We start from the raw sequence: 20729 nt of genomic DNA, 5'->3' as shown, positions 1-20729 counted from the left end.
TCCCAGTAAATTTGCAAACAAGACTGTCAACGGGTAGTCAGTATCATTAGTATGGAGGCGCCCGCTTTTCGCTGAAGTGGCGGGCGTTGGAGGTGTGTTCGTGTTTATGAGTCCACATGTGTGGTACCGTAATTTTCCGGTTCGTTGTCAAATCAAAAGCACGCGCATGTGTAGTACAAATTCAAATCTTCTGGTGAACATTTAACCAGTAAACTAACATAATCAGTTGATTAAAGATAGTAAACCATTCCCCTTTGATTATTAGTGTCTGCTGCGATGTTTAAAACATTTGAATCATGTGCGACGTTGGTGAGCATGCGCGAAGTGTATTGTAAAATTACAGTACTGTTTTTTCCAAGATCTTGCAGTGTACAAAGTGCCATGCGCTAATACGCATGCATGTGAGTTACAAAATTTGGAGTTAAGCCGCTGGTCTTACAGTACAGATACAAATACTTTACCATCAATAACTTGTGGTAGTCTTCTACTGTTCATTAATCATACTAAACAGCATTACAGCGATGTGTGAAACCGAATCAGCAATGACTCACTTTGCCAGATACGCGCGCATTGTTAGCGCAAGATCTTGGAAAAATACAGTACCGTGGTTTTCCAGTTCATTGTCACAAACAGAAATAAGATTTGCGCATGTGCGGTAAAAATTCAAATATTTTTGTGAATATTTAGTGGATAAAAGTACCAGTAAACCAACACAATCAGTTGGATTAAAGATAGTGAACCATTCACCTTTTGATTATAAGCGTCTCCTACGAGGTTTAGAACATATTTACATCACATGCAATGTTGCTGATGAGCATACGCGGAGTTTATTTTTTACAACAAACCAGAAAATTACGGTACAGAGGTTTTGAGATTGCTTGATAATATTGGCACGATTGTAATACGCATGTGCAACAGATATAGCCAATGGAATTACTCTTCGTGAAATTCAAATATGCTGTTTAAATTTCATTGACTAGTTACTGCACATGCATGACGTATTCATGTATCAAGCAACCTCAAAACCTCTGTATGTGTAGTGTGTACATGTATTTACCAGGATTGAAACTGGGTCGGATCCGGATTGTGCATAGCATCATGCGTGATGGTTACAACATCTTGGTTGGTGATGATCGGAAGTGTAGAAATGGATAATTGCTAGCAAGAATATTCTGAAGAAGAAATATAAAGAAAGTACATTGTGGAGGAAGTTTTGAATCAAGCTGCAAAGTGTACATGAATAGCTGAAGATATCTGAGAGCTTCTCCATGTTTGAGGTATATTTACTGTGCATGTAATATAAACTCTACAGTACTAACTGTAGCTAAGGTGTAGGTTCTGTGACACTTATCCAAATTTGCTACCATTTTCATAAGTGGTGTTGCACCGATAATCGGATCGGTTATCGGAAAAACTATATATCGGCTGTGTTTTTTGTGTATCGGTATCGGATCGGCACCACAATGAAAAAAGCAGCAGATACAGATATTATGTATATATTTAGAAATACATGCTCACGAGTTGCATTTTCTTGCATTAAAATATTGTTATTACTGCTTCAGTGTACTGTCAGCTGTTGTTATAGCAATACTGCTGCTATAAACAAGCTAAATTGTTCCATCACAATCAAGTTTCTAGTAAAAACTGTTACAAGATAGACATGCTGTGCTATACCGGATCGGCTATACTTATCAGCTTGAAAATATTATCCAATATCGGTTATTGGAATATCGGAAAAAGGTGCAACACTATTCATAAGTTTAATAATTTAAATTTGTTTGGTATTAGAAGCCATATAAAACTTACCATATATGTAGTATAGTCATGTGGTACTAATTAGTGTTGGGTATTTCAGTACACCGTTATGGTGTAGGGGAAAGTCCCTAAAGTAGCTAACTGCTATACAAATAAAATGTTTTTGCTAACCTAAAAGTAGCATGCAGAGTGCTCATAAATATCTGATGTGGTCTATGTTTGTGTAGTACAATAATGCTAATATCAGTAATGTGTATGCTTTCTAATGTGTTACAAGCATAAGGAAAATTTTACAAAGGAGTGCTTAAACAAGGAGTATCACCACCTTGAGTAAAAATGTAACCCCTACCTTGGTTATGCTAGTTTATTGCTGTTCAATAGCACTATATTTTTAAAATTTGATCAACTATCAATTTTTCTTCTATCATAAAGTATGATAGTACTGTATAGTAGGGACAGTGAAGGTGTGGGCGTAGCCTGTGATATAATATAACCCAAAAACCTGTCTCAATTTTTCCTCACAACACCATGACAGTATTGGTTGGGTAAATTGAGCCCAAAAGTGTCTTCAGATCGATCCAAAACGTCTCTGTCAAGTTGCTACAGAATTTTAAAGATAAATTATTCAGCAGAATTTTCTACTGCCTGCCTGCCTGGCACCATAGCGGAAAACTGGCTACAGCTATAGCCCTAATTCTTCCACAGAAACATTTCTAGTTTGCTTAAGAAAAAACCTTTGGTATATTGATAAACATACAATGAGTGCGCTATTGTGTTACCTTTTATCCTTCTTTACCATGGCCATCAGTCAAGGTTTTCCACTGATAGTGTTAACAGACTACAGTAGGGCTTCCATCTATAGGTGTACATTGCATCAAACTATTCTAATACATGTGGCATTGCACCAAACTATTTGAACTCACGTGGCTCAGTGATTTTCGAAGTTGGCAGTTGATACTGTATAGTAAAAAACTTTGACAGTAACGAAGTTTGGCAAAAACCCACTATTGCAAAATTGGCGAAAAAAGCTTTAGCGAATGACACTTCACCTGAATTCTTTTATAATCTATGATAGAACGTAGCTACCACGTACTGTAAACATGCAAATACAAGTGATTAAACAACTTACCAATTAAAGGACGTGGCAGCTGTTTTGATTGCGAATCTTTATCCCTCACGGTAAGGGATAAAGACTCGTTATGGAATTGGCTGCCACACCGCTTAATTGGCAAGTCTTAATTGCTTGCACGTAGCGATGTTGCATTCGAGTGGTAGCTATTATACAACTGGCAAAGTTGCTTGTATTTCTAAATGCTAAGCTAAACGTATTTCTTTGCTGTGGCTAACACTATGTTTAGTTACGTGAATCAACTTACTACAGTTTAGCAATTTATGTAGTAATGCACATGTGATATGCTAGATGATTGCTTGTATGTTATATAGTGACAACTCTAAAATAATATTGTGACTGGTTTCCAGGATATTTAGTAGCCATGAGCCTTGCAAAAAAGTTCACAGCAAGCATAAGAAAAACATGAAATTTTAAATTAGAGTAGGGACAGTCTATAATACTGCAATAAAAAGTACTGTAACAAGCTGGATCGGAGTGGTACATCATGTCCATATAAAACAATAAGAAGTGAATATCCCTACTGTGCATTTTGAGTGTGGCACAGTAGGGATATTCATTTTATTGAGACATTATGTACTACTCCGATCCAGCTTGTTTCAGTGCTTCTTTTTATTATACACTGCCCCTACTCTAATTTATTTTTTCTTATACTTGTTTAATGATGTAATCATACAGAGATGATGGACTTACTTTTTTTCTCCCTTGCATCCCATCTCTTTTCTGCTTGAAGTTCAAAGTGTCAATTCCTGGGTAGTGTATTAATTGCTTCATGTGTTATCTATCACGTGAGAATCTCTTCCAATTTTTACAGCATGCCTTTTACTGTCAAAATGAGTGGATCAGTTTAAAGCAAGGATTGCGTATTGTTCTCTAGGCCTGAGATGTGCTGTTTTGCCTACCATAACAGCTTCAATGAATACATCGTACAATGTTGTAGGACAAAGAGTGATATATATGCTGGCAGGTGATGGAAAACAAGGGATCAATAAATTTTGGCCATCTAATGTGATAATCGTCAATACGATGGTGTATTGAGCACAAGAAGCTATTGAAGCACTGCCCACAACTCAATATGTATACAGCAGAGGCTTAAGGTTACGGGTTACCAGATAAATAATTTTGCAGGCGTTTTGCTTATAGTTCTGTTTTAACTGTTTTGCATGGAAGGACTCACTAAAATTATGTGGTATATTAACGTACAAGTAATACCATAAGCAGTGATACACTCAACAAGGGAAGAGCTTGTACAGAAATGCAGGCACTAAACAGTGAAACTGTTGATTGCTATTCATCAAAAAACAGGTTTCGTGGGAAGTCACATCGTGATATTTAGCATTAATAAGCTATTACTTAGTGATTTCTAGATCCTCATGAACGAATTTGACTTGTTATCCGATTGTAACAGCGCTGTTGTGGACTTGCGGTATTTCCGTAGCAGAACTAATCGCCATTACCCTTAAAAGATACAATAATCAACCAGCCTCTAGTCAGTTTTCCTACAAAGTCTCCACGACAGGACCTAGATAATATAACCACCCATTGACACTACCCTAAAAAATTAGTACTAATTGGCTGACAGCTGCTATTTTTGATGAATAATAACCACATTAAGCAGTAGCGCTAAACGTTGGTTCAACCATATTGCGGGACTTAATGTTACGCTTGACTACCTTCCACAGTAAATTATTAACACTCACTTTGTATGATTCCTCCGCTATTATCACGTGGCTATACAACACTTTGAAGTTAATGACCTTCTCACTAACACCTGCTCGAGTTTCATGCCAATATTGCACCATCCATTATCGCACATCGAAAAATAATAACCTATTATTAAGTGCCTAACCCGTAACCTTAAAGGGGCGTATCAACAAAATTTTAAGTGAAGTGGCTAAAAGGGTGATAACAGTGTGCGAAGCACGCATGTTCTATCTAGGGGGAATGACCCACAGGATTTTTTTTTAAATGGCAACCTAAAATTGAATTTGGGAGTTGATTTTTATTTAAAAATGCATCTGAATAATATTTTATTCAAGCACACGGCTAGTCTATTTAAAAAAGCTGACTGTTTAATAAGGTATTTCAGTTGGAGGGGCTAAGTCTCCTCTAATATAAAAGTGAAAGGCTCTAACACCTGTAGCTCCCCTCTTTACATACCGATATATATTGCTGTGTTAAGTAGAGACTGAATGCAGAGAGGATTCTAAGTCACAGACTGTGTGGCTCTTCAGACAAGACTGCTTGGTGTCTGGAGATCAAATCACCACCTGGACTATGCCTTTTTGCACCAATAAGTTTTCAGTGTTAAGCGTCTGACTTCCTGCTGTATGGACTTATAAGCTTCTAGTGGGATAGTGTTTAATGGTTAGTGAGACACAGTAGTAAGATACCACCAAGAGTATAATACTCTTGATACCACTTGAATTATCACTACTAAGTTTACACCGCTGAAACTTGCATGGGCGTGAATTATTTTCAGACCTGTGTATATGGAGTAGTTATACCGGGGATTTTGCTGATATTACACCTAAAGCCCAAGTCCAAGGGCTGTGGGTGTATGCAAAGGCGTAGCTACAATGTCGGCAGGTGGGGCAGTTGCCTCACCAATTATTGGTGGTTGAACTGAGAGCTACATGGTAACATTGGACCTTTTAGACACATTGAAACCTTACATTAACAAAGTTTATATGCTATTTAGTTCAACTTATTGTACACAGTAAGGTCCATCCAAGGGAAGCTCCAGGGCGTTACTGAGGTTTCAGAAACTGATCAAGCAAGATTAATATACTCTAATAGATCAGTCACTCTAATAGAGGAATCACCCTAATACAACAACCAAGCAAATTTTTAATATAATTAGTTACTTAAATTGCTCTCACAATCAATCTTAGGTGGTATAACTTTCCCAGGGAGCATACCCCAGTCCCCCTGGATTGACATGTTTATAATCATGTGTAGCTATTTCATTTTTGAGTGGTCATTTACATTTCACTTCATTTTGTTAGCATGTAAAACAGGAATATTTAAGGTTACAGAATAGTTTTAAAATGCGTGGGCAGAACAAATTACAAAACCTGCTTTAACCCAAGCAGGGATAAATAATTTCAACAACTGTGTTGTGTTAGCAATACAACTAATTGTGTTTGTTTGTTTTTACTACAGAATAACGACTGTTCTTGGGTGTGTGGTCCACAGCAGAGGGATGTTTTATAAAAACGCGCCGCCAAAAACCAGACTAACAGATTACTGAATCCTTATAATTTCAACACAAGTGATTAAACAACTAAAATATCTAGGTCCTGTGGAAGCGATTTTTTAAGTTACTGGTTGTATAGACGTTTTATTGAAGTTTTAGTAGTTTTTTGAGTGAAACAAACTCTTTGAAGGCTTGTATCTGAGTCACTGGGAAGAAACACGCCAAAAACGCTTCCAATATACAGTATCACTATGCCCCAGAAATGCCAATACAGCCTACAGCTTTTGCTGTATTTTGCGGCGGAAAAACATGGTAGTGACAGCTGAAACTGAGCGATGTACTTGTGTTACTACAACAATTGTAGTGTTCCACCTGCCTCAAACTAAACTGTAGCTACATAAAAACATTAAATATGAAGGGCTTCACCTTCATTTGAAACTTTTCACGCTGCTAGACTGGTTTTATGATCTTCTCAAAAAGAATCGATAGGCATTCAAATTTTTGAATGATTGCCCGTGACTATACCGTAACCTTAATTGAATTAATTGATTTATAAAAAATACCTTCTGGCAATTGACAACTACTCTTCTTTCCTTGTCAAAGCAGTGCACAGCTACAAACACACCATAACAGGTACACAACACATGGACACAGATTTACAATTCATATAAAAGAAAATTATAATATTCTTTTAAAAATTACAAGAACAAAAATAAAAAGATTGTTGTTAACAGCTAATTATGTTCAGTGGGTAATTCATTCCACCATTGTGAGGTCATGTAATGAGAATACACTCCCACTATTGTGTGCTGTAAACATCCCTTGCCTCTAATGTACGTATATGCTTGGATTATTTATATATATGTATGTATGTGCTGTAGATACAAAGTTGTTCTGGGGACTTTTCTACACCAAGATGTGTTGAAATCACCCAATACTAACTAGTACTACATGAATACACTGTATAATGGTAAAGTTTATCTAAACCAAAACAGCCAAGCTGTAAAAAAAGAGTGCGGCCCCAAAAGGCCAGGGTAAAAATATGTGAAACCCAAGGTGGCGGCCAAGAAATGGCTGTGATGGTATATAGGTTAATGATAAAAATTTTAATAACGACAATTCAGGTGCCGCTTGGTCTTGGCACAAAATTCACCCGAGTTGTTGTTGTTAAAATTTTCACCATTAACTTACCATCACAGCCATTTCTTGGCCACCACCTTGGGTTTCACATCTGTTTTCACCCTGGCCTTTTTTGGGCCGCACTCTTTTTTTTACAGCTTGGCTGTTTTGCTTTAGATATCACTTCTTTTTGTATTGCAAGCCACAAAGCCGGCCATAAACTGGCTTTGGTGCTTCCTTTTAACTTGTTTTTTTTCTTTTCTGCAGGAATTGTGGAACAAAGGAAGAAATTTTATGTACAGCTTTTTGTCTGATTAAAAATATTTGTACGTATATTTAACAATGAAAGACAATTATACTGTAGGTAATAAGGTGTCTTCTATACATAACTGAACTGTAGCTGAAACTCTCATTGTTTGTAGCTGAAACTCTCATTGTTTGTAGCTGAACTCTTTTCAGAGTGACTTGTTTCTAGCTGAACTCTCTACATGGCGATTTGTTGCCAACACATGTTTCTACAGGGTGATTTGTTTGTAGCTGATCCATACAGGGTAACTTGTATCTAGTTGATATCTCTACAGGGTGACTTGTTTGTAGCTGATCTCTCTACAGGGTGATTTGGCTGCAGCTGAACTCTACATGGTGGTTTCTTTGTAGATGAACTCTCTACAAAGTGACATCTTCTAGTTGAACTCTCTACAGGGTGATTTGTTTGCAGCTGAATTCTCTACCTGATGGTTTCTTTGTAGCTGAACTTTCTACAAGGTAGCTTCTCTAGCTGATCTCTCTACAGGATGACTTGTTTGTAGCTGAACTTTCTATATGTTGGTTTTTTGTAGCTGAACTCTCTGCAAGGTAACTTATTCTAGCTGATCTCTCTACAGGGTGAATTGTTTGTAGCTGAACTCTCTACAGGATGACTTGCTTGTAGCTGAATTGTCTATAAGATTAACTGTTTGTAGCTGAACTCCCCGCAGAATAATTTGCAATGTAATATAGTGGAGTAGTTATAAACGTAGCTGAATGCTCTGTTAGGGTAACTGTTCTATTAGAGTACCTTGATCTCGCATTTCCTACACGTAATTGGCTTTGGTATCATAACTCAGTGGTTTGTAATCCAATTCTTCTGTACTAGTGCAAGGACTTTCTATGATAATTATTCCAGCAACACACCGATTTTCAGCTCATTGCTCTAAGCGGTTTGCCTGGTAGGTGTGAAAACTAATAGTTTTTTTATTCATAGAAGTCGATTGCATAATTGTGACACAGGTTGGGTTTTGTGTCATATCTCGGTGACCTTTATCTGGATTCATTTCAAACCACAAAAAGGCACTCCTACAATAGTTACTCCATCTACATAGCAATTTTCAGCTCAATCTTTCAAGGGATTTACCCTGTGGGTGTGACAGACCTTCGACCTTATTTTACACGAATAATCAGTCATAACTCCGTAAATGTTCATCGGATTCCTACCATATGTGGTACTGAGATTCGCCTTAATGAGCCCTTTAAGTGTGCCAAAGTTCAGCTCGATTGGAGCACGCATTCGTGTTTTATGGCAGATTTTGTAAAGTGTACGAAAAGAAGAAGAAAAAAACGAAGCAAAACCCAAACTTTGGCTGCTTGAATCTCGGAAATGGCTGAAGCAAGTTTCTTCACATTTGGAATGTGGACTCCACTACCGTGCCGGCACTTCTGTAGCAACTTTGGTTTCAATCGGATAAGGAACCATGGTGCTACAAAGGTGTGAAAATCCCGTTTACTTTCTTCCTGTTATTATACTCACAGTGTGGCGTACCGGCTTCTTGGACCACATGACACACTACCATGTGTCTTGATAATATTTTCTAACATCAAACAAATATAAAAAAATCCAACGAGTTTGATGTGGCACTACTAAAATATCACATTGTATACACTTTTAGTATCAGATGATTTTAATGTAGAAAATTTATAAGGTAAAAATCCTTTTTTTTAAAAATACCAGATCTAGAGGTAATTGTATACAATTATGTTATACTTCTCTTACTTTAGTTATGCTTGATACAGTAGTTTGGCTTAGCTTCCATGTTTTTGTTTAAATTTGCACTTTCTGAATACATAATGATACTTATTTCAAAGTTAAAGATATTGTTACCCACATGCAGAAAATTGTGATCTGATTTGCAAATTGGGGTGTTCCACATATATGAAATTTACCTGTGTAGTCATAATTGCAGATTAGGAGCAGTTTTAATAGCTTGACATTTAGTCAAAACTGGGCTGTAACATTTGGAGAAAGTTCAGATTTGCATGTGTGTGTGTGTGTGCATGAGGCATCATAAGCCTAGTGGCTAGATCATCACCCTGGTAATTGAAAGGTTAAATTCCAGGTTTGATTCTCGGTTATGCTCAGTTGCTATCATTGCTGTTGTTTCTTTCATCAAGAAACTTTACAGCCTACCCAGCTGTTTAAATAGTTACCTGGTGTAATTAAGGATGCAGTACACCCAGATGTAACATTAATGGGTAGGTGTTAACCTGGTGTTAACCAGGAAAGCAAATGCCAACTGTCCATGTCTTACACAATGGGTGAAAATCCAGGTGAGAGTTTGGGAGCCCATACATTTATCTGTAGGACATGGTGTGAACTTACAGGAGGATTTTCCTGTGCTGACTCATAGCACCTGAGTAATGCACAGGTCTGTTTTAATGGGTATGCATGACCATGTTAGCATGGTAGCTGAAGGTGTGTATCTATGTGCATGTGTGTCCATTTCTACAAACCCAGCTGCATTTTTTTATGGTAACTTTATTTTTCTAATATTTGTGGTAGTTATACTGACTGCATAACAATTCTTTGCTCATGAAGTGCACTTTCATGGTACCAGAATTTACTAGGGTATTTCCTATACACTGCAAGAAGTCAATAATTAAATTTATTACAAGTTCAGGTCATATGATAATTTTGTGGATACAAATAAATTAAATAATGTTCATTTTTAGTACTATGAATTACATTACAGACCAACACTGACAAGTAGGCACTTATATATAGTTCACATGTTAACCATTGAAGTTGTACTTCACATATATTTAACATGCAGTACAAGCTAGCCACCAATGGATGATTGGTTTACATAAACTTCAAATTTAAAGTGATGGCATTACAGCTATGCATGTACCCACATATGTGACCGGATTTGCGAAAAGGTACTTTTTCCCACACAAAATTTAACCCATATTTTGAACTTCGAAGCTTCATAACTTTTTTGTCATTGCGTATAATTGCCTGAAATTTTCCAAGAGTGCAGCTAAGGTATCGGACTTCATTTTGAAACTAAGAGCAGGTTAATCAGTATAAAGAGTCAAGTGTTACATCATTTTGTTTGCTGGGATGTAAAATGTGTGGAAAAGATACCTTTTCGTAAATCCAGTCACATATACAACATACATGCTGGAGAATACACACTCTTTGAATTCAAATGTTAGTAGCAGATCAGGAATCGCAGGAGACACTCGAACATGAATCCATAGTTGTGTACAGTTAATCCTTTATTTCCTTTACTGTAGGTGTTGTGGTTTAGGCTTTATGAATGTTATGTCAGTCTATATATCACACAAATTGTAACAAATAGACACACAGAAGAGTGTGCTTAGTTTTGTTGGATATGATCACATGTAGCTAACAGTGGCATGGACTTTTAAGGGGTGAAGTACAAAGTTATATCTGTGTACATAACGTAGGTTCTGTGACATCCAAATTTTACTTCAGTGGTCAATGATATGGCTTTTAATTTGTATGGTATTAGAAGCCATTATAAAACTTACCATATATGTAGTGTGGTTATGTGGTACTAATTAGTGCTAGGTATTTCAGTACACCTTGTTATGGTGTAGGGGAAAGTCCCTAAAGTAGCTAACTGCTATACAAGTAAAACATTTTGTTAACATAAAAGTAGCATGAAGAGTGTTCATAAATATCTGATGTGGTTCATATTTGTGTAGTACAATATATACTAAATGTGCATGCTTTCTAATGTGTTACAAGCATAAAGAAAAATTAGAAATTTTACAAAAGAGTGCTTAAACAAGGAGTATCATCACCTTGAATAAAAATGTAACCCCTACCTTGGCCATGTTAGTTTATTGCTGTTCATAGCACAGATTGTATTTCTAAAATTTGATCAACTATCGAGTTTTCTTCTATTTCATGAAGTAATAGTTGGTATAATACATAGATGATGGACTTACTTTTTCCTCCCTTGCATCCCATCTCTTTTTTGCTTGAAGTTCAAAGTGTCAATTCCCGGACAGTGCATCAATTGCTTCACATGTTATCTATCGTATGAGAATCTCATCCAATTTTTGCGGCATGCCTAATACTGTCAAAATTAGTGTTTCAGTTTAAAACAAGGTTTGCATATTGTTCTGTAGGCCTGAGATGTGCCGTTTTGACTACCGCAGCAGCTTCAATGAATGCATCACACAATGTTGTAGGACAAAGAGTGGTATGCTGGCAGGTGAAGGAAAACAAGGGATCAACCCATGCCAGTTAGTAGATTTTGATCCCAGGCCACGGAAATTCCAAAGAACTGATTCCCGAGTTATTAAAAATGGTAAAAGGTGACCATCTTGGTATCTCTGTCTTACTAGATTCTGATTATGTGGAACAGTTTCAAGTGGCACAACAACCATCTGATGTTAATATACCAAGTGTAGAGAGATTGAAGGGGACCATAGACGCATTCAAGGAGAGTCTTGTAGTCACTGTAGATGCTGCTCAAGAAATAGAGCGTAACACAAGAGAGCAGCATTTGCCAAGTGCATGGTTTCAAGCAAGAAGATATTGTTTAACTGCCTCAAGGTTTGGAGAAATAATTTCACGTAAGCCAAACACTGGCCATATAAATGTGATAATCATCAATACGATAATGTATTGTATAGTATTGATAATAATCAGCACAATAAGCTATCGACGCACTACCCACAACTCAATGTATGTACAGCAGGGGCTTAAAGGGGTATACCAACATAATTTTAAGTGAAGAGTCTGAAAGGGTGGTAACAGTGTACGAAGCATGCATGCTCTAGGGGGAATAACCCATAGGAATTTTTCAAAAAAAATGACAACCTAAAATTGAATCTGGAAGTTGAAATGTGTATTTTATTTAAGCACACGACTAGTCTATTTAAAAAGCTGACTGTTTAATACGGTATTTCATTATTAAAAGTTGGAGGGGCTCAGTCTCCTCTAAAATAAAAGTGAAAGGCTCTAACACCTGTAGCTCCCCTGTTTACACACCAATATGTATTGCTATGTTAAGTAGAGACTGAATGCAGAGAGAATTGCAAGTCCCAGACTGTGTGGCTCTTCAGACAAGACTGCTAGGTACCTGGAGATCAAAGTCACCAACTAGAACTGATATGATTTTTACATCAAGAAGTTTTCAGTGTTAAGCATCTGACTTCTCGCTGTATTGACTTATAAGCCCCTAATGGGGTAGTGTTTAATGGTTATTGAGACACAGTAGTAAGTTGATGAAGACCAGGGATTTTGCTGATATATACGCCCAAAGCTAAAGTCCAAGAGCTGCAGGTGTATATATAAACAAATCCCAAGTAGCCGTGGTGTACGTGATATACATCACACACTCACTTAATAACTACAGAGCACTCACCCCATTTGTTTTATATGCTGGTATCTGAGGTTTGAAAGTGGTTTTAAAAGTGCAGGCTTATAATAGCCTTCAGAATGTTATCCATGCTTCATTATGCTTCAATACACATTACAACTTATGATTGTGGGTTTGAGTTCTTATTTTTACATTTTTGCACTACACTAAGGCTACAGTATTTGTGACAGTGAATAGGTTACTAAAGTATTAATCTATTTCAATATAGTGATTTTGTTCCGTGGTCTGCTCAATGGCTAACACATGATATGCAAAACGTATATATGCATTCATGCTTTGCCCAAACTGTTATTTTATTAGTGATCCTTCATCATAGAAAATACTTTATTAACAATTAACTCAGTGTATAATTTTACAAGTACACTCAGTGTGGCTAAGAAACTAACACTGAATCCCACAATGTAATCCTGCTTGTCACTCAGTAGAACAAGTCAAAGCATACATACTGTATCTTTGGGCATCAAAGCCATGAGCAAACCACATTTCCATGATATTTCCCGCGCAATATCAAGATATTGCTTAAGCAGTATTAAATCCTGAGTGGCATGTTTACACCTATGCTAAAGTCATATATTTGATTGTTACCCATAACCAGATGTACCAAAATTGTTGTAAGCAAATATATTTTATACTTTTAATACAAATTTGTACAATTACAATAATATTATGTAAGTGTACACAACATCTAAATAGCTACAGTTGGTAAAGTTCAGAATGTTTGAGATTTATGATAAAGGTCCGGGATTAGCATCATTACGGGCTCCAGGTGGTGGTGGACCACAAACTTGCCAATTACAGTCTAAAAGGCTAGTCTCAGAAGGATTGGCGTCCGACATATGAACACCACGGCCACGGTAATCTTGCAACCGAAACGTGCTTGCTTGTAATGTTCTCAGCGTACAATACAGAGGAGGACTATGGAGCGTGTAGTAGTTGAACCAAGCATTAAATATTAGTATATACTCATTAATGGAGAACGTTGGACAATATGGCTGTGCTAGAAACCTCTGTGAAAAGAAAAGTGTAGTTAGTAAATGTATGAAAGGTGTGTGTATGCTTACATTGATTGTTTCAAGATGGTAGATTGCTTGTGAGATTTGGCATACAAGGTGCCTTATATGCACATCATTATAATTAGAATTTAGTAGTATGTTGTATAGCATTGCCCAGAGATGTGTGACATCTGTACACATCGGTGAACTTAGTTGGTCGTAACGTTGCTGGAGTGCTGGCGGAAGAGGATTGTGTATTATTCTACATGGAGTTACCTACAGTAAAAGTTAATTTTATTATTACATGTTTCACATTCAAACTTTGTATAATGGATGAACTTACGGGCATCATATGAACTTTCTCTTGAGCTCTTAGAAATATGCTACGCAGACGACAGCGATAATGAGTGAAGTGATAATTTCTGGCACCCTGCATTGCTTCAATATACTCAGTCACAGCAGAGGAGGTGGATCGTTTGGAAATCTCATGAAAAGGCTCTTCATCCTTCACAGACTCTTCATTGTCCACTGGATCTTCATCCTCCACATCAGTAGGAGCAGCATTACCAAATCGCATCTGACAACTGATGACGATCAGAAAACATCCTATGAGCACTGTGAGTAGTTTCATCGCAATTAAATCTTTGATGATGCTTGACTTTGAACAGCAAAGTTGATGTGAGCATGGCTGTGTCTGTCGCTCTTTTATACAAAGTTGGTCCTTTGAAATTTGTGGTTCAAGGAGTTTATGTCATCACTCAAAGTGACCCAATGTTATTATTTACTGTAAACACTTAACAAGATTAAATATTTTTGCTTAATATTATTTAAGGTTGGATCACTTGCTAGCATAATTTAAATTGCTTGGAATTGAAATAATAAATTTAGCAGAAATTAAAGCAAAACACTTACAGAAATAACTCAGTTGCTACTGTAAATGAAATCCGAGCACTTGTGCCTGAAATCATTTTGTAGGTGAAGAGAGCTAAATATTGCAAGACAGATTGTAAACAATGAATACATGCTTGAGGAGTATAAACTATGCAACACCATGGTCACCAAGCATCCACCATAATTATAGCTAGGTGTTTGGCTATGTATTATACCTCCATTATGTACAGGTAAATTTCAACAATAAAAGTTGGTGTGGGAGGATTTACCTGAGTTGTTTGTCAAGAATGTGACTACTCCAACAGTTTGTCTTAATTGGGTCCCTACTAAGATAACAAGAAACTATTTGATCTCAAACCATTAGTTGGAATAGAATTAAACAGACCTTTGTACTAACGTAAATATCTCCGATGAAATACTCTGACATATAAATTATTACATATACAGTATCTAGTAGTACTGTACATTTGTAGTCATCTGCCTCGCAGTTCGACAAATTTTATTACTTTTATTTTAGTAGGGAATGTTTACTACACTTTTCTGTCTAAAGATAATCTTTTAACTATAAATTTGTGATGCATAATTAAGTTTCTTTTGAAGCATCACAAGGTAAACTTTGAGAAATATTCAGAATTTAGTTTCACTCTGATCAGCAAGCCTTCAAAGTATCCCAAGAAAAACAGGATTAATAATTGGTTAAAATTTCTCAAGCCATGCTACAGTTCAAATATGCAAGTGTCAATTAATTTTATTTGTACTGTATATTCCCAGTTATCTCATCAACATTTTATTAAAGGTTATCAATACAGAGATACTAAGTGTGTGCATGGTCTGCTTGTAGTGTTTTGTGTAAATCACATACAAAGTTATAAGCATAATGTATTTAGCCATATTTGTACTAGGCTGTGTCATGGATGTATGGGGCAGCTAACAAAGACTTCATACACTTTGACTCACTATGTTTGTAAACAAATAGTGAAACCAATATACTGATATATTCTGCTGTATGTAATTAATCTTATTAGATGTGATTATTGTTTAATAATAGTTTGATCAAATTAATAATCAACATGACTTGAACTGAGCAAGGTACATTATCTTGTGTGGGAGTTTTTCTACGATAAATATTTTTCCACAAGACTTAAATGGTGTGAATTCACCATATAATTTATATAGAGGGAGTTGTAGTTCTAAGTTAATAATTTTATTTTCAGTTTCTTGGTATGCTGAATTTGATAAAGTGTTGACATCAAAGTCTTTCAGAGGCAACTATCCCATACATCATTATTTGTTCATAAAATACAGTAAATTTGCATACCCAAATGTTATAATCTGTTTACTGAATAAGTACCTTGATGTTTACGTTATTGTACGTTACTACACGTATGGAAATATGTAGGTTGTAAACAAAAGCTAGCATGGTATATATCTAAATGGTGATGATGTACAGATTAACAATGGATGTGTTGTATTTTTTCTCCTTTCTCCACCTTTTCAAACACAGTTTCTGTAACAACTTTAAACAGGCTGTAGGACCAGGTGTCCTACAGACCTTCAACACTTGTGCTGTAAAGCCTTAATAATTTTTTTTTTAAATTATAGCATGCATCTCAAGTAGTACTCAAGAATACCTGTTTCACATTTTTAAACAATTATTTACCATGGTGACTTGTTAAAAACCAATTATTACCACTTCATTATAGAAATAGTTTATATAAGAAAATATGTGAAGTACAACTTCAATGGTTTACATGTAAACCATATAAGTGCCTACTTGTCAATGTGGGTCTATAATGTAATTCATATAATGAAGTTCTTTGCTGTTTAAGGCTATTTGATCAAGTCATCAAAATCATGTGTAGCTGTTTCATTTTTGAGTGGTCATTTACATTTCACTTCATTTTGTTAGCATATAAAACAGGAATATTTTAACTGAATTAATTGATTTATAAAAAATACCCTGTGGCAATTGGCAACTACACTTCTTTCCTTGTCAAAGCAGCACACAACTACAGACACACCATAACAAGTACACAGCACATGGACACAGATTTACAATTCATATAAAAGAAAATCAGAAAATTAATATTGTTTTAAAAATTACAAGAACAAAAATAGAATGATTGTTGTTAACAGCTAATTATGTTCAGTAGGTAATTCATTCCACCATTGTGAGGTCATGTAATGAGAATATGCTACCACTATTGTATGCTGTAAACATCCTTTGCCTCTAATGTACGTATGTGCTTGGATTATTTGTATATATGTATGTATGTGCTGTAGATACAAAGTTATTCTGGGGACTTTTCTACACCAAGATGTGTTGAAATCACCCAATACTAACTAGTACTACAAGAACACACTGTATGGCAGTATATGGTAAAGTTTATAACATTTTCTAACATCAAACAAATATATAAAATCCAAACAGTTTGATGTGGCACTGCTAAAATATCACATTGCATACACCTTTAGTGTCAGATGATTTTAATGTAATAAATTTATCACATAAAATATACTTTTTAATACCATACTTGATTCACTGCCCATACAAAAGTCTCAATAGTAGCAGTGAAATTTATCCCGTATTTCACTGACAGCAGTGAAAAAGTTGTAATTGCAATTTCATTGGCTAGAAATTTATGTTAACAATGTAGCGCCAATTAGTGTTTACGCGTATTTAGTACATAGTGACAAATTGCATACATGGCAACGCTAATGCACAGCATGCCTATATACAGCGAGTATGGTATTAACTGGGAATAGCATGGGTATAGCAGTGAAATTTTGGGATAAATACCACTCTTGTTGTATTAAAAATGGTAAATTTCAATACAACACTCGTGGTATTTATCCCAAATTTCACTGCTACCCATGCTATTACTAGTACAAATATCACATCTATAGAGGTAATGTATACAAATATGTTATACATAATTATACTTCTCTTACTTTAGTATACAGTAGTTTGGCTTAGCCTCCATGTTTTTGTTTAAATTTACACTTTCTGAGTACATAATGATACTTATTTCAAAATTAAAGATGTTGTTGCTCACAGAAAATTGTGATCTGATTTGGTGTTCCACACACGTGAAATTTACCTGCATAGTCACAACAGCAAATTAAGAGTTTAATAGCTTGACATTTAGTCAAAACTGGGCTGTAACATTTGGAAAAAGTTCAGATTTGCATGTGTGTGTGTGTGTGTGTGTGTGTGTGTGTGTGTGTGTGTGTGTGTGTGTGTGTGTGTGTGTGTGTGTGTGTGTGTGTGTGTGTGTGTGTGTGTGTGTGTTCATGAGGCATCATACCTTAGCGGCTATATCATCAACCTGGTAATTGAAAGGTTAAATTCCAGGTTTAATTTCCGGCTATGCCCATTTGCTATCATTTCTGTTGTTTCCTTCAGCAAAAAACCTACCCAGCTGTTTAGATGGTTACCTGGTGTAATTAAGGAAGCAGCCCACCCAGATGTAACATCAATGGGTAGGTGTTAACCTGGTGTTAACCAGGGAGGCAAATGCCAACTGTCCATGTCTTACACAATGAGTGAAAATCCAGGTGAGAGTTTGGGAGCCCATACCTTTACCTGTGGGACATGGTCTGAACTTACTGGAGGGTTTTCCTGTAGTGACTCATAGCAACTGAGTAATACACAGGTCTGTTTTAATGGGTATGCATGACCATGCTAGTATGGTAGCTGAAGGTGTGTATCTATGTGCATGTGTGTCCATTTTTACAAACCCAGTCGCTATGTTTTTATGGCAGCTTTATTTTTCTATTATTTCTGGTAGTTATACTGACTGCATGTATAACAATTCTTTGCTCATGAAATGCACTTTCATGGTACCAGAATTTACTAGGGTATTTCCTATACACTGCAAGAAGTCAATGATTAAATTTATTACAAGTTCAGGTCATATGATAATTTTGTGGATACAAATAAATTAAATAATGTTCATTTTTAGTACTATGAATTACATTACAGACCAACACTGACAAGTAGGTACTTATATATAGTTCACATGTTAACCATTGAAGTTGTACTTCACATATATTTAACATGCAATACAAGCTAGCCACCAATGGATGATTGGTTTACATAAACTTCAAATTTAAAGTGATGGCATTACAGCTATGCATGTACCCACATATGTGACCGGATTTGCAAAAAGATACTTTTTCCCACACAAAATTTAACCCATATTTTGAACTTCGAAGCTTCATAACTTTTTTGTCATTGCATATAATTGCCTGAAACGTTCCAGGAGTGCAGCTAAGGCAGCGGGCTTCATTTTGAAACTAAAAGCAGGTTAATCAGTATAAGGAGTCAAGTGTTACATCATTTTGTTTGCTGGGATGTAAATGTGTGGAAAAGGTACCTTTTCGCAAATCCAGTCACATTATACAGCATACATGCTGGAGAATACAAACTCTTTGATTTCAAATTTTAGTAACAGAACAGGAATTGTAGGAGACACTCGAACATGAATCCATAATTGTGTACAGTTAATCCTTTATTTCCTTTACTGTAGGTGTTGTGGTTTAGGCTTTATGAATGTTATGTCAGTCTATATATCACACAAATTGTAACAAATAGACACACAGAAGAGTGTGCATAGTTTAGTTGAATATGATCATGTTTAGCTAACAGTGGCATGGACTTTTAAGGGGGGAAGTACAAAGTTATATCTGTATACATAATTGTAGGTTCTGTGACATCCAACTTTGCTACCATTTACATCAGTGGTCAATGATATGGCTTTTAATTTGTTTGGAATTAGAAGCCATTATAAAACTTACCATATATGTAGTGTAGTCATGTGGTACTAATTAGTGTTGGGTATTCAGTACACCTTGTTATGGTGTAGGGGAAAGTCCCTAAAGTAGCTAACTGCTATAAAGTAAAACATTTTGTTAACATAAAAGTAGCATGAAGAGTGTTCATAAATATCTGATGTGGTTCATATTTGTGTAGTACAATATATGCTAAATGTGCATGCTTTCTAATGTGGTACAAGCATAAAGAAAAATTAGAAATTGTACAAAAGAGTGCTTAAACAAGGAGTATCATCACCTTGAGTAAAATGTAACCCCTACCTTGGCCATGTTAGTTTATTGCTGTACATACGTAGTACGGATTGTATTTCTAAAATTTGATCAACTATCAAGTTTTCTTCTATTTCATGAAGTAATAGTTGGTATAATACATAGATGATGGACTTACTTTTTTCTCCCTTGCATCCCATCTCTTTTTTGCTTGAAATTGAAAGTGTCAATTCCCGGACAGTGCATCAATTGCTTTGCGTGTTATCTATTGCATGAGAATCTCATCCAATTTTTGCGGCATGCCTAATACTGTCAAAATTAGCGTATCAGTTTAAAACAAGGTTTGCATATTGTTCTGTAGGCCTGAGATGTGCCGTTTTGCCTACCGCAGCAGCTTCAATGAATACATCACACAATGTTGTAGGACAAAGAGTGGTATGCTGGCAGGTGATGGAAAACAAGGGATCAACCCATGCCAGTTAGTAGATTTTGATCCCAGGCCACTGAAATTCCAAAGAACTGATTCGAATTCCCGAGTTATTAAAAATGGTAAAAGGTGACCATCTTGGTATCTCTGTCTTACTAGATTCTGATTATGTGGAACAGTTTCAAGTGGCACAACAACCATCTGATGTTAATATACCAAGTGTAGAGAGATTGAAGGGGACCATAGATGCATTCAAGGAGAGTCTTGTAGTCACTGTAGATGCTGCTCAAGAAATAGAGCGTAACACAAGAGAGCAGCATTTGTCAAGTGCATGGTTTCAGGCAAGAAGATATTGTTTAACTGCCTCAAGGTTTGGAGAAACAATTTCACGTAAGCCAAACACTGGCCATATAAATGTGATAATCGTCAATACGATAATGTATTGTATAGTATTGATAATAATCAGCACAATAAGCTATCGACGCACTACCCACAA

The 20729-nt window shown here is 36.1% G+C and overlaps 1 protein-coding gene and 1 long non-coding RNA gene across 2 annotated transcripts in view; one reads left to right on the top strand and one right to left on the bottom strand.

Moving 5' to 3' along the window:
• The first annotated feature begins 6 nt into the window (after positions 1-6).
• Positions 7-20729, top strand: part of LOC136253208 (uncharacterized) — a 34181-nt gene continuing 13458 nt past the window's right edge. The window contains exons 1-4 of the long non-coding RNA XR_010700005.1: positions 7-92; positions 1061-1277; positions 11619-12068; positions 20168-20623. This is a non-coding gene — a long non-coding RNA (uncharacterized lncRNA). The remainder of the gene's footprint in view (positions 93-1060; positions 1278-11618; positions 12069-20167; positions 20624-20729) is intronic.
• Positions 13484-14558, bottom strand: LOC136254187 (uncharacterized). Its single transcript, XM_066046861.1, has 3 exons — positions 14213-14558; positions 13939-14145; positions 13484-13884 (listed from the first exon to the last, which is right to left on the bottom strand). The coding sequence occupies exons 1-3, from the start codon at positions 14498-14500 to the stop codon at positions 13603-13605; spliced, it is 777 nt and encodes a 258-aa protein (XP_065902933.1). The 5' UTR covers positions 14501-14558; the 3' UTR covers positions 13484-13602.

The sequence above is a fragment of the Dysidea avara genome, chromosome 4, assembly GCF_963678975.1.
Source record: "Dysidea avara chromosome 4, odDysAvar1.4, whole genome shotgun sequence".
Classification (NCBI taxonomy): domain Eukaryota; kingdom Metazoa; phylum Porifera; class Demospongiae; order Dictyoceratida; family Dysideidae; genus Dysidea; species Dysidea avara.
Note: the sequence above shows the minus strand (reverse complement) of the source record. Positions and strands in the feature narration are given on the sequence as shown.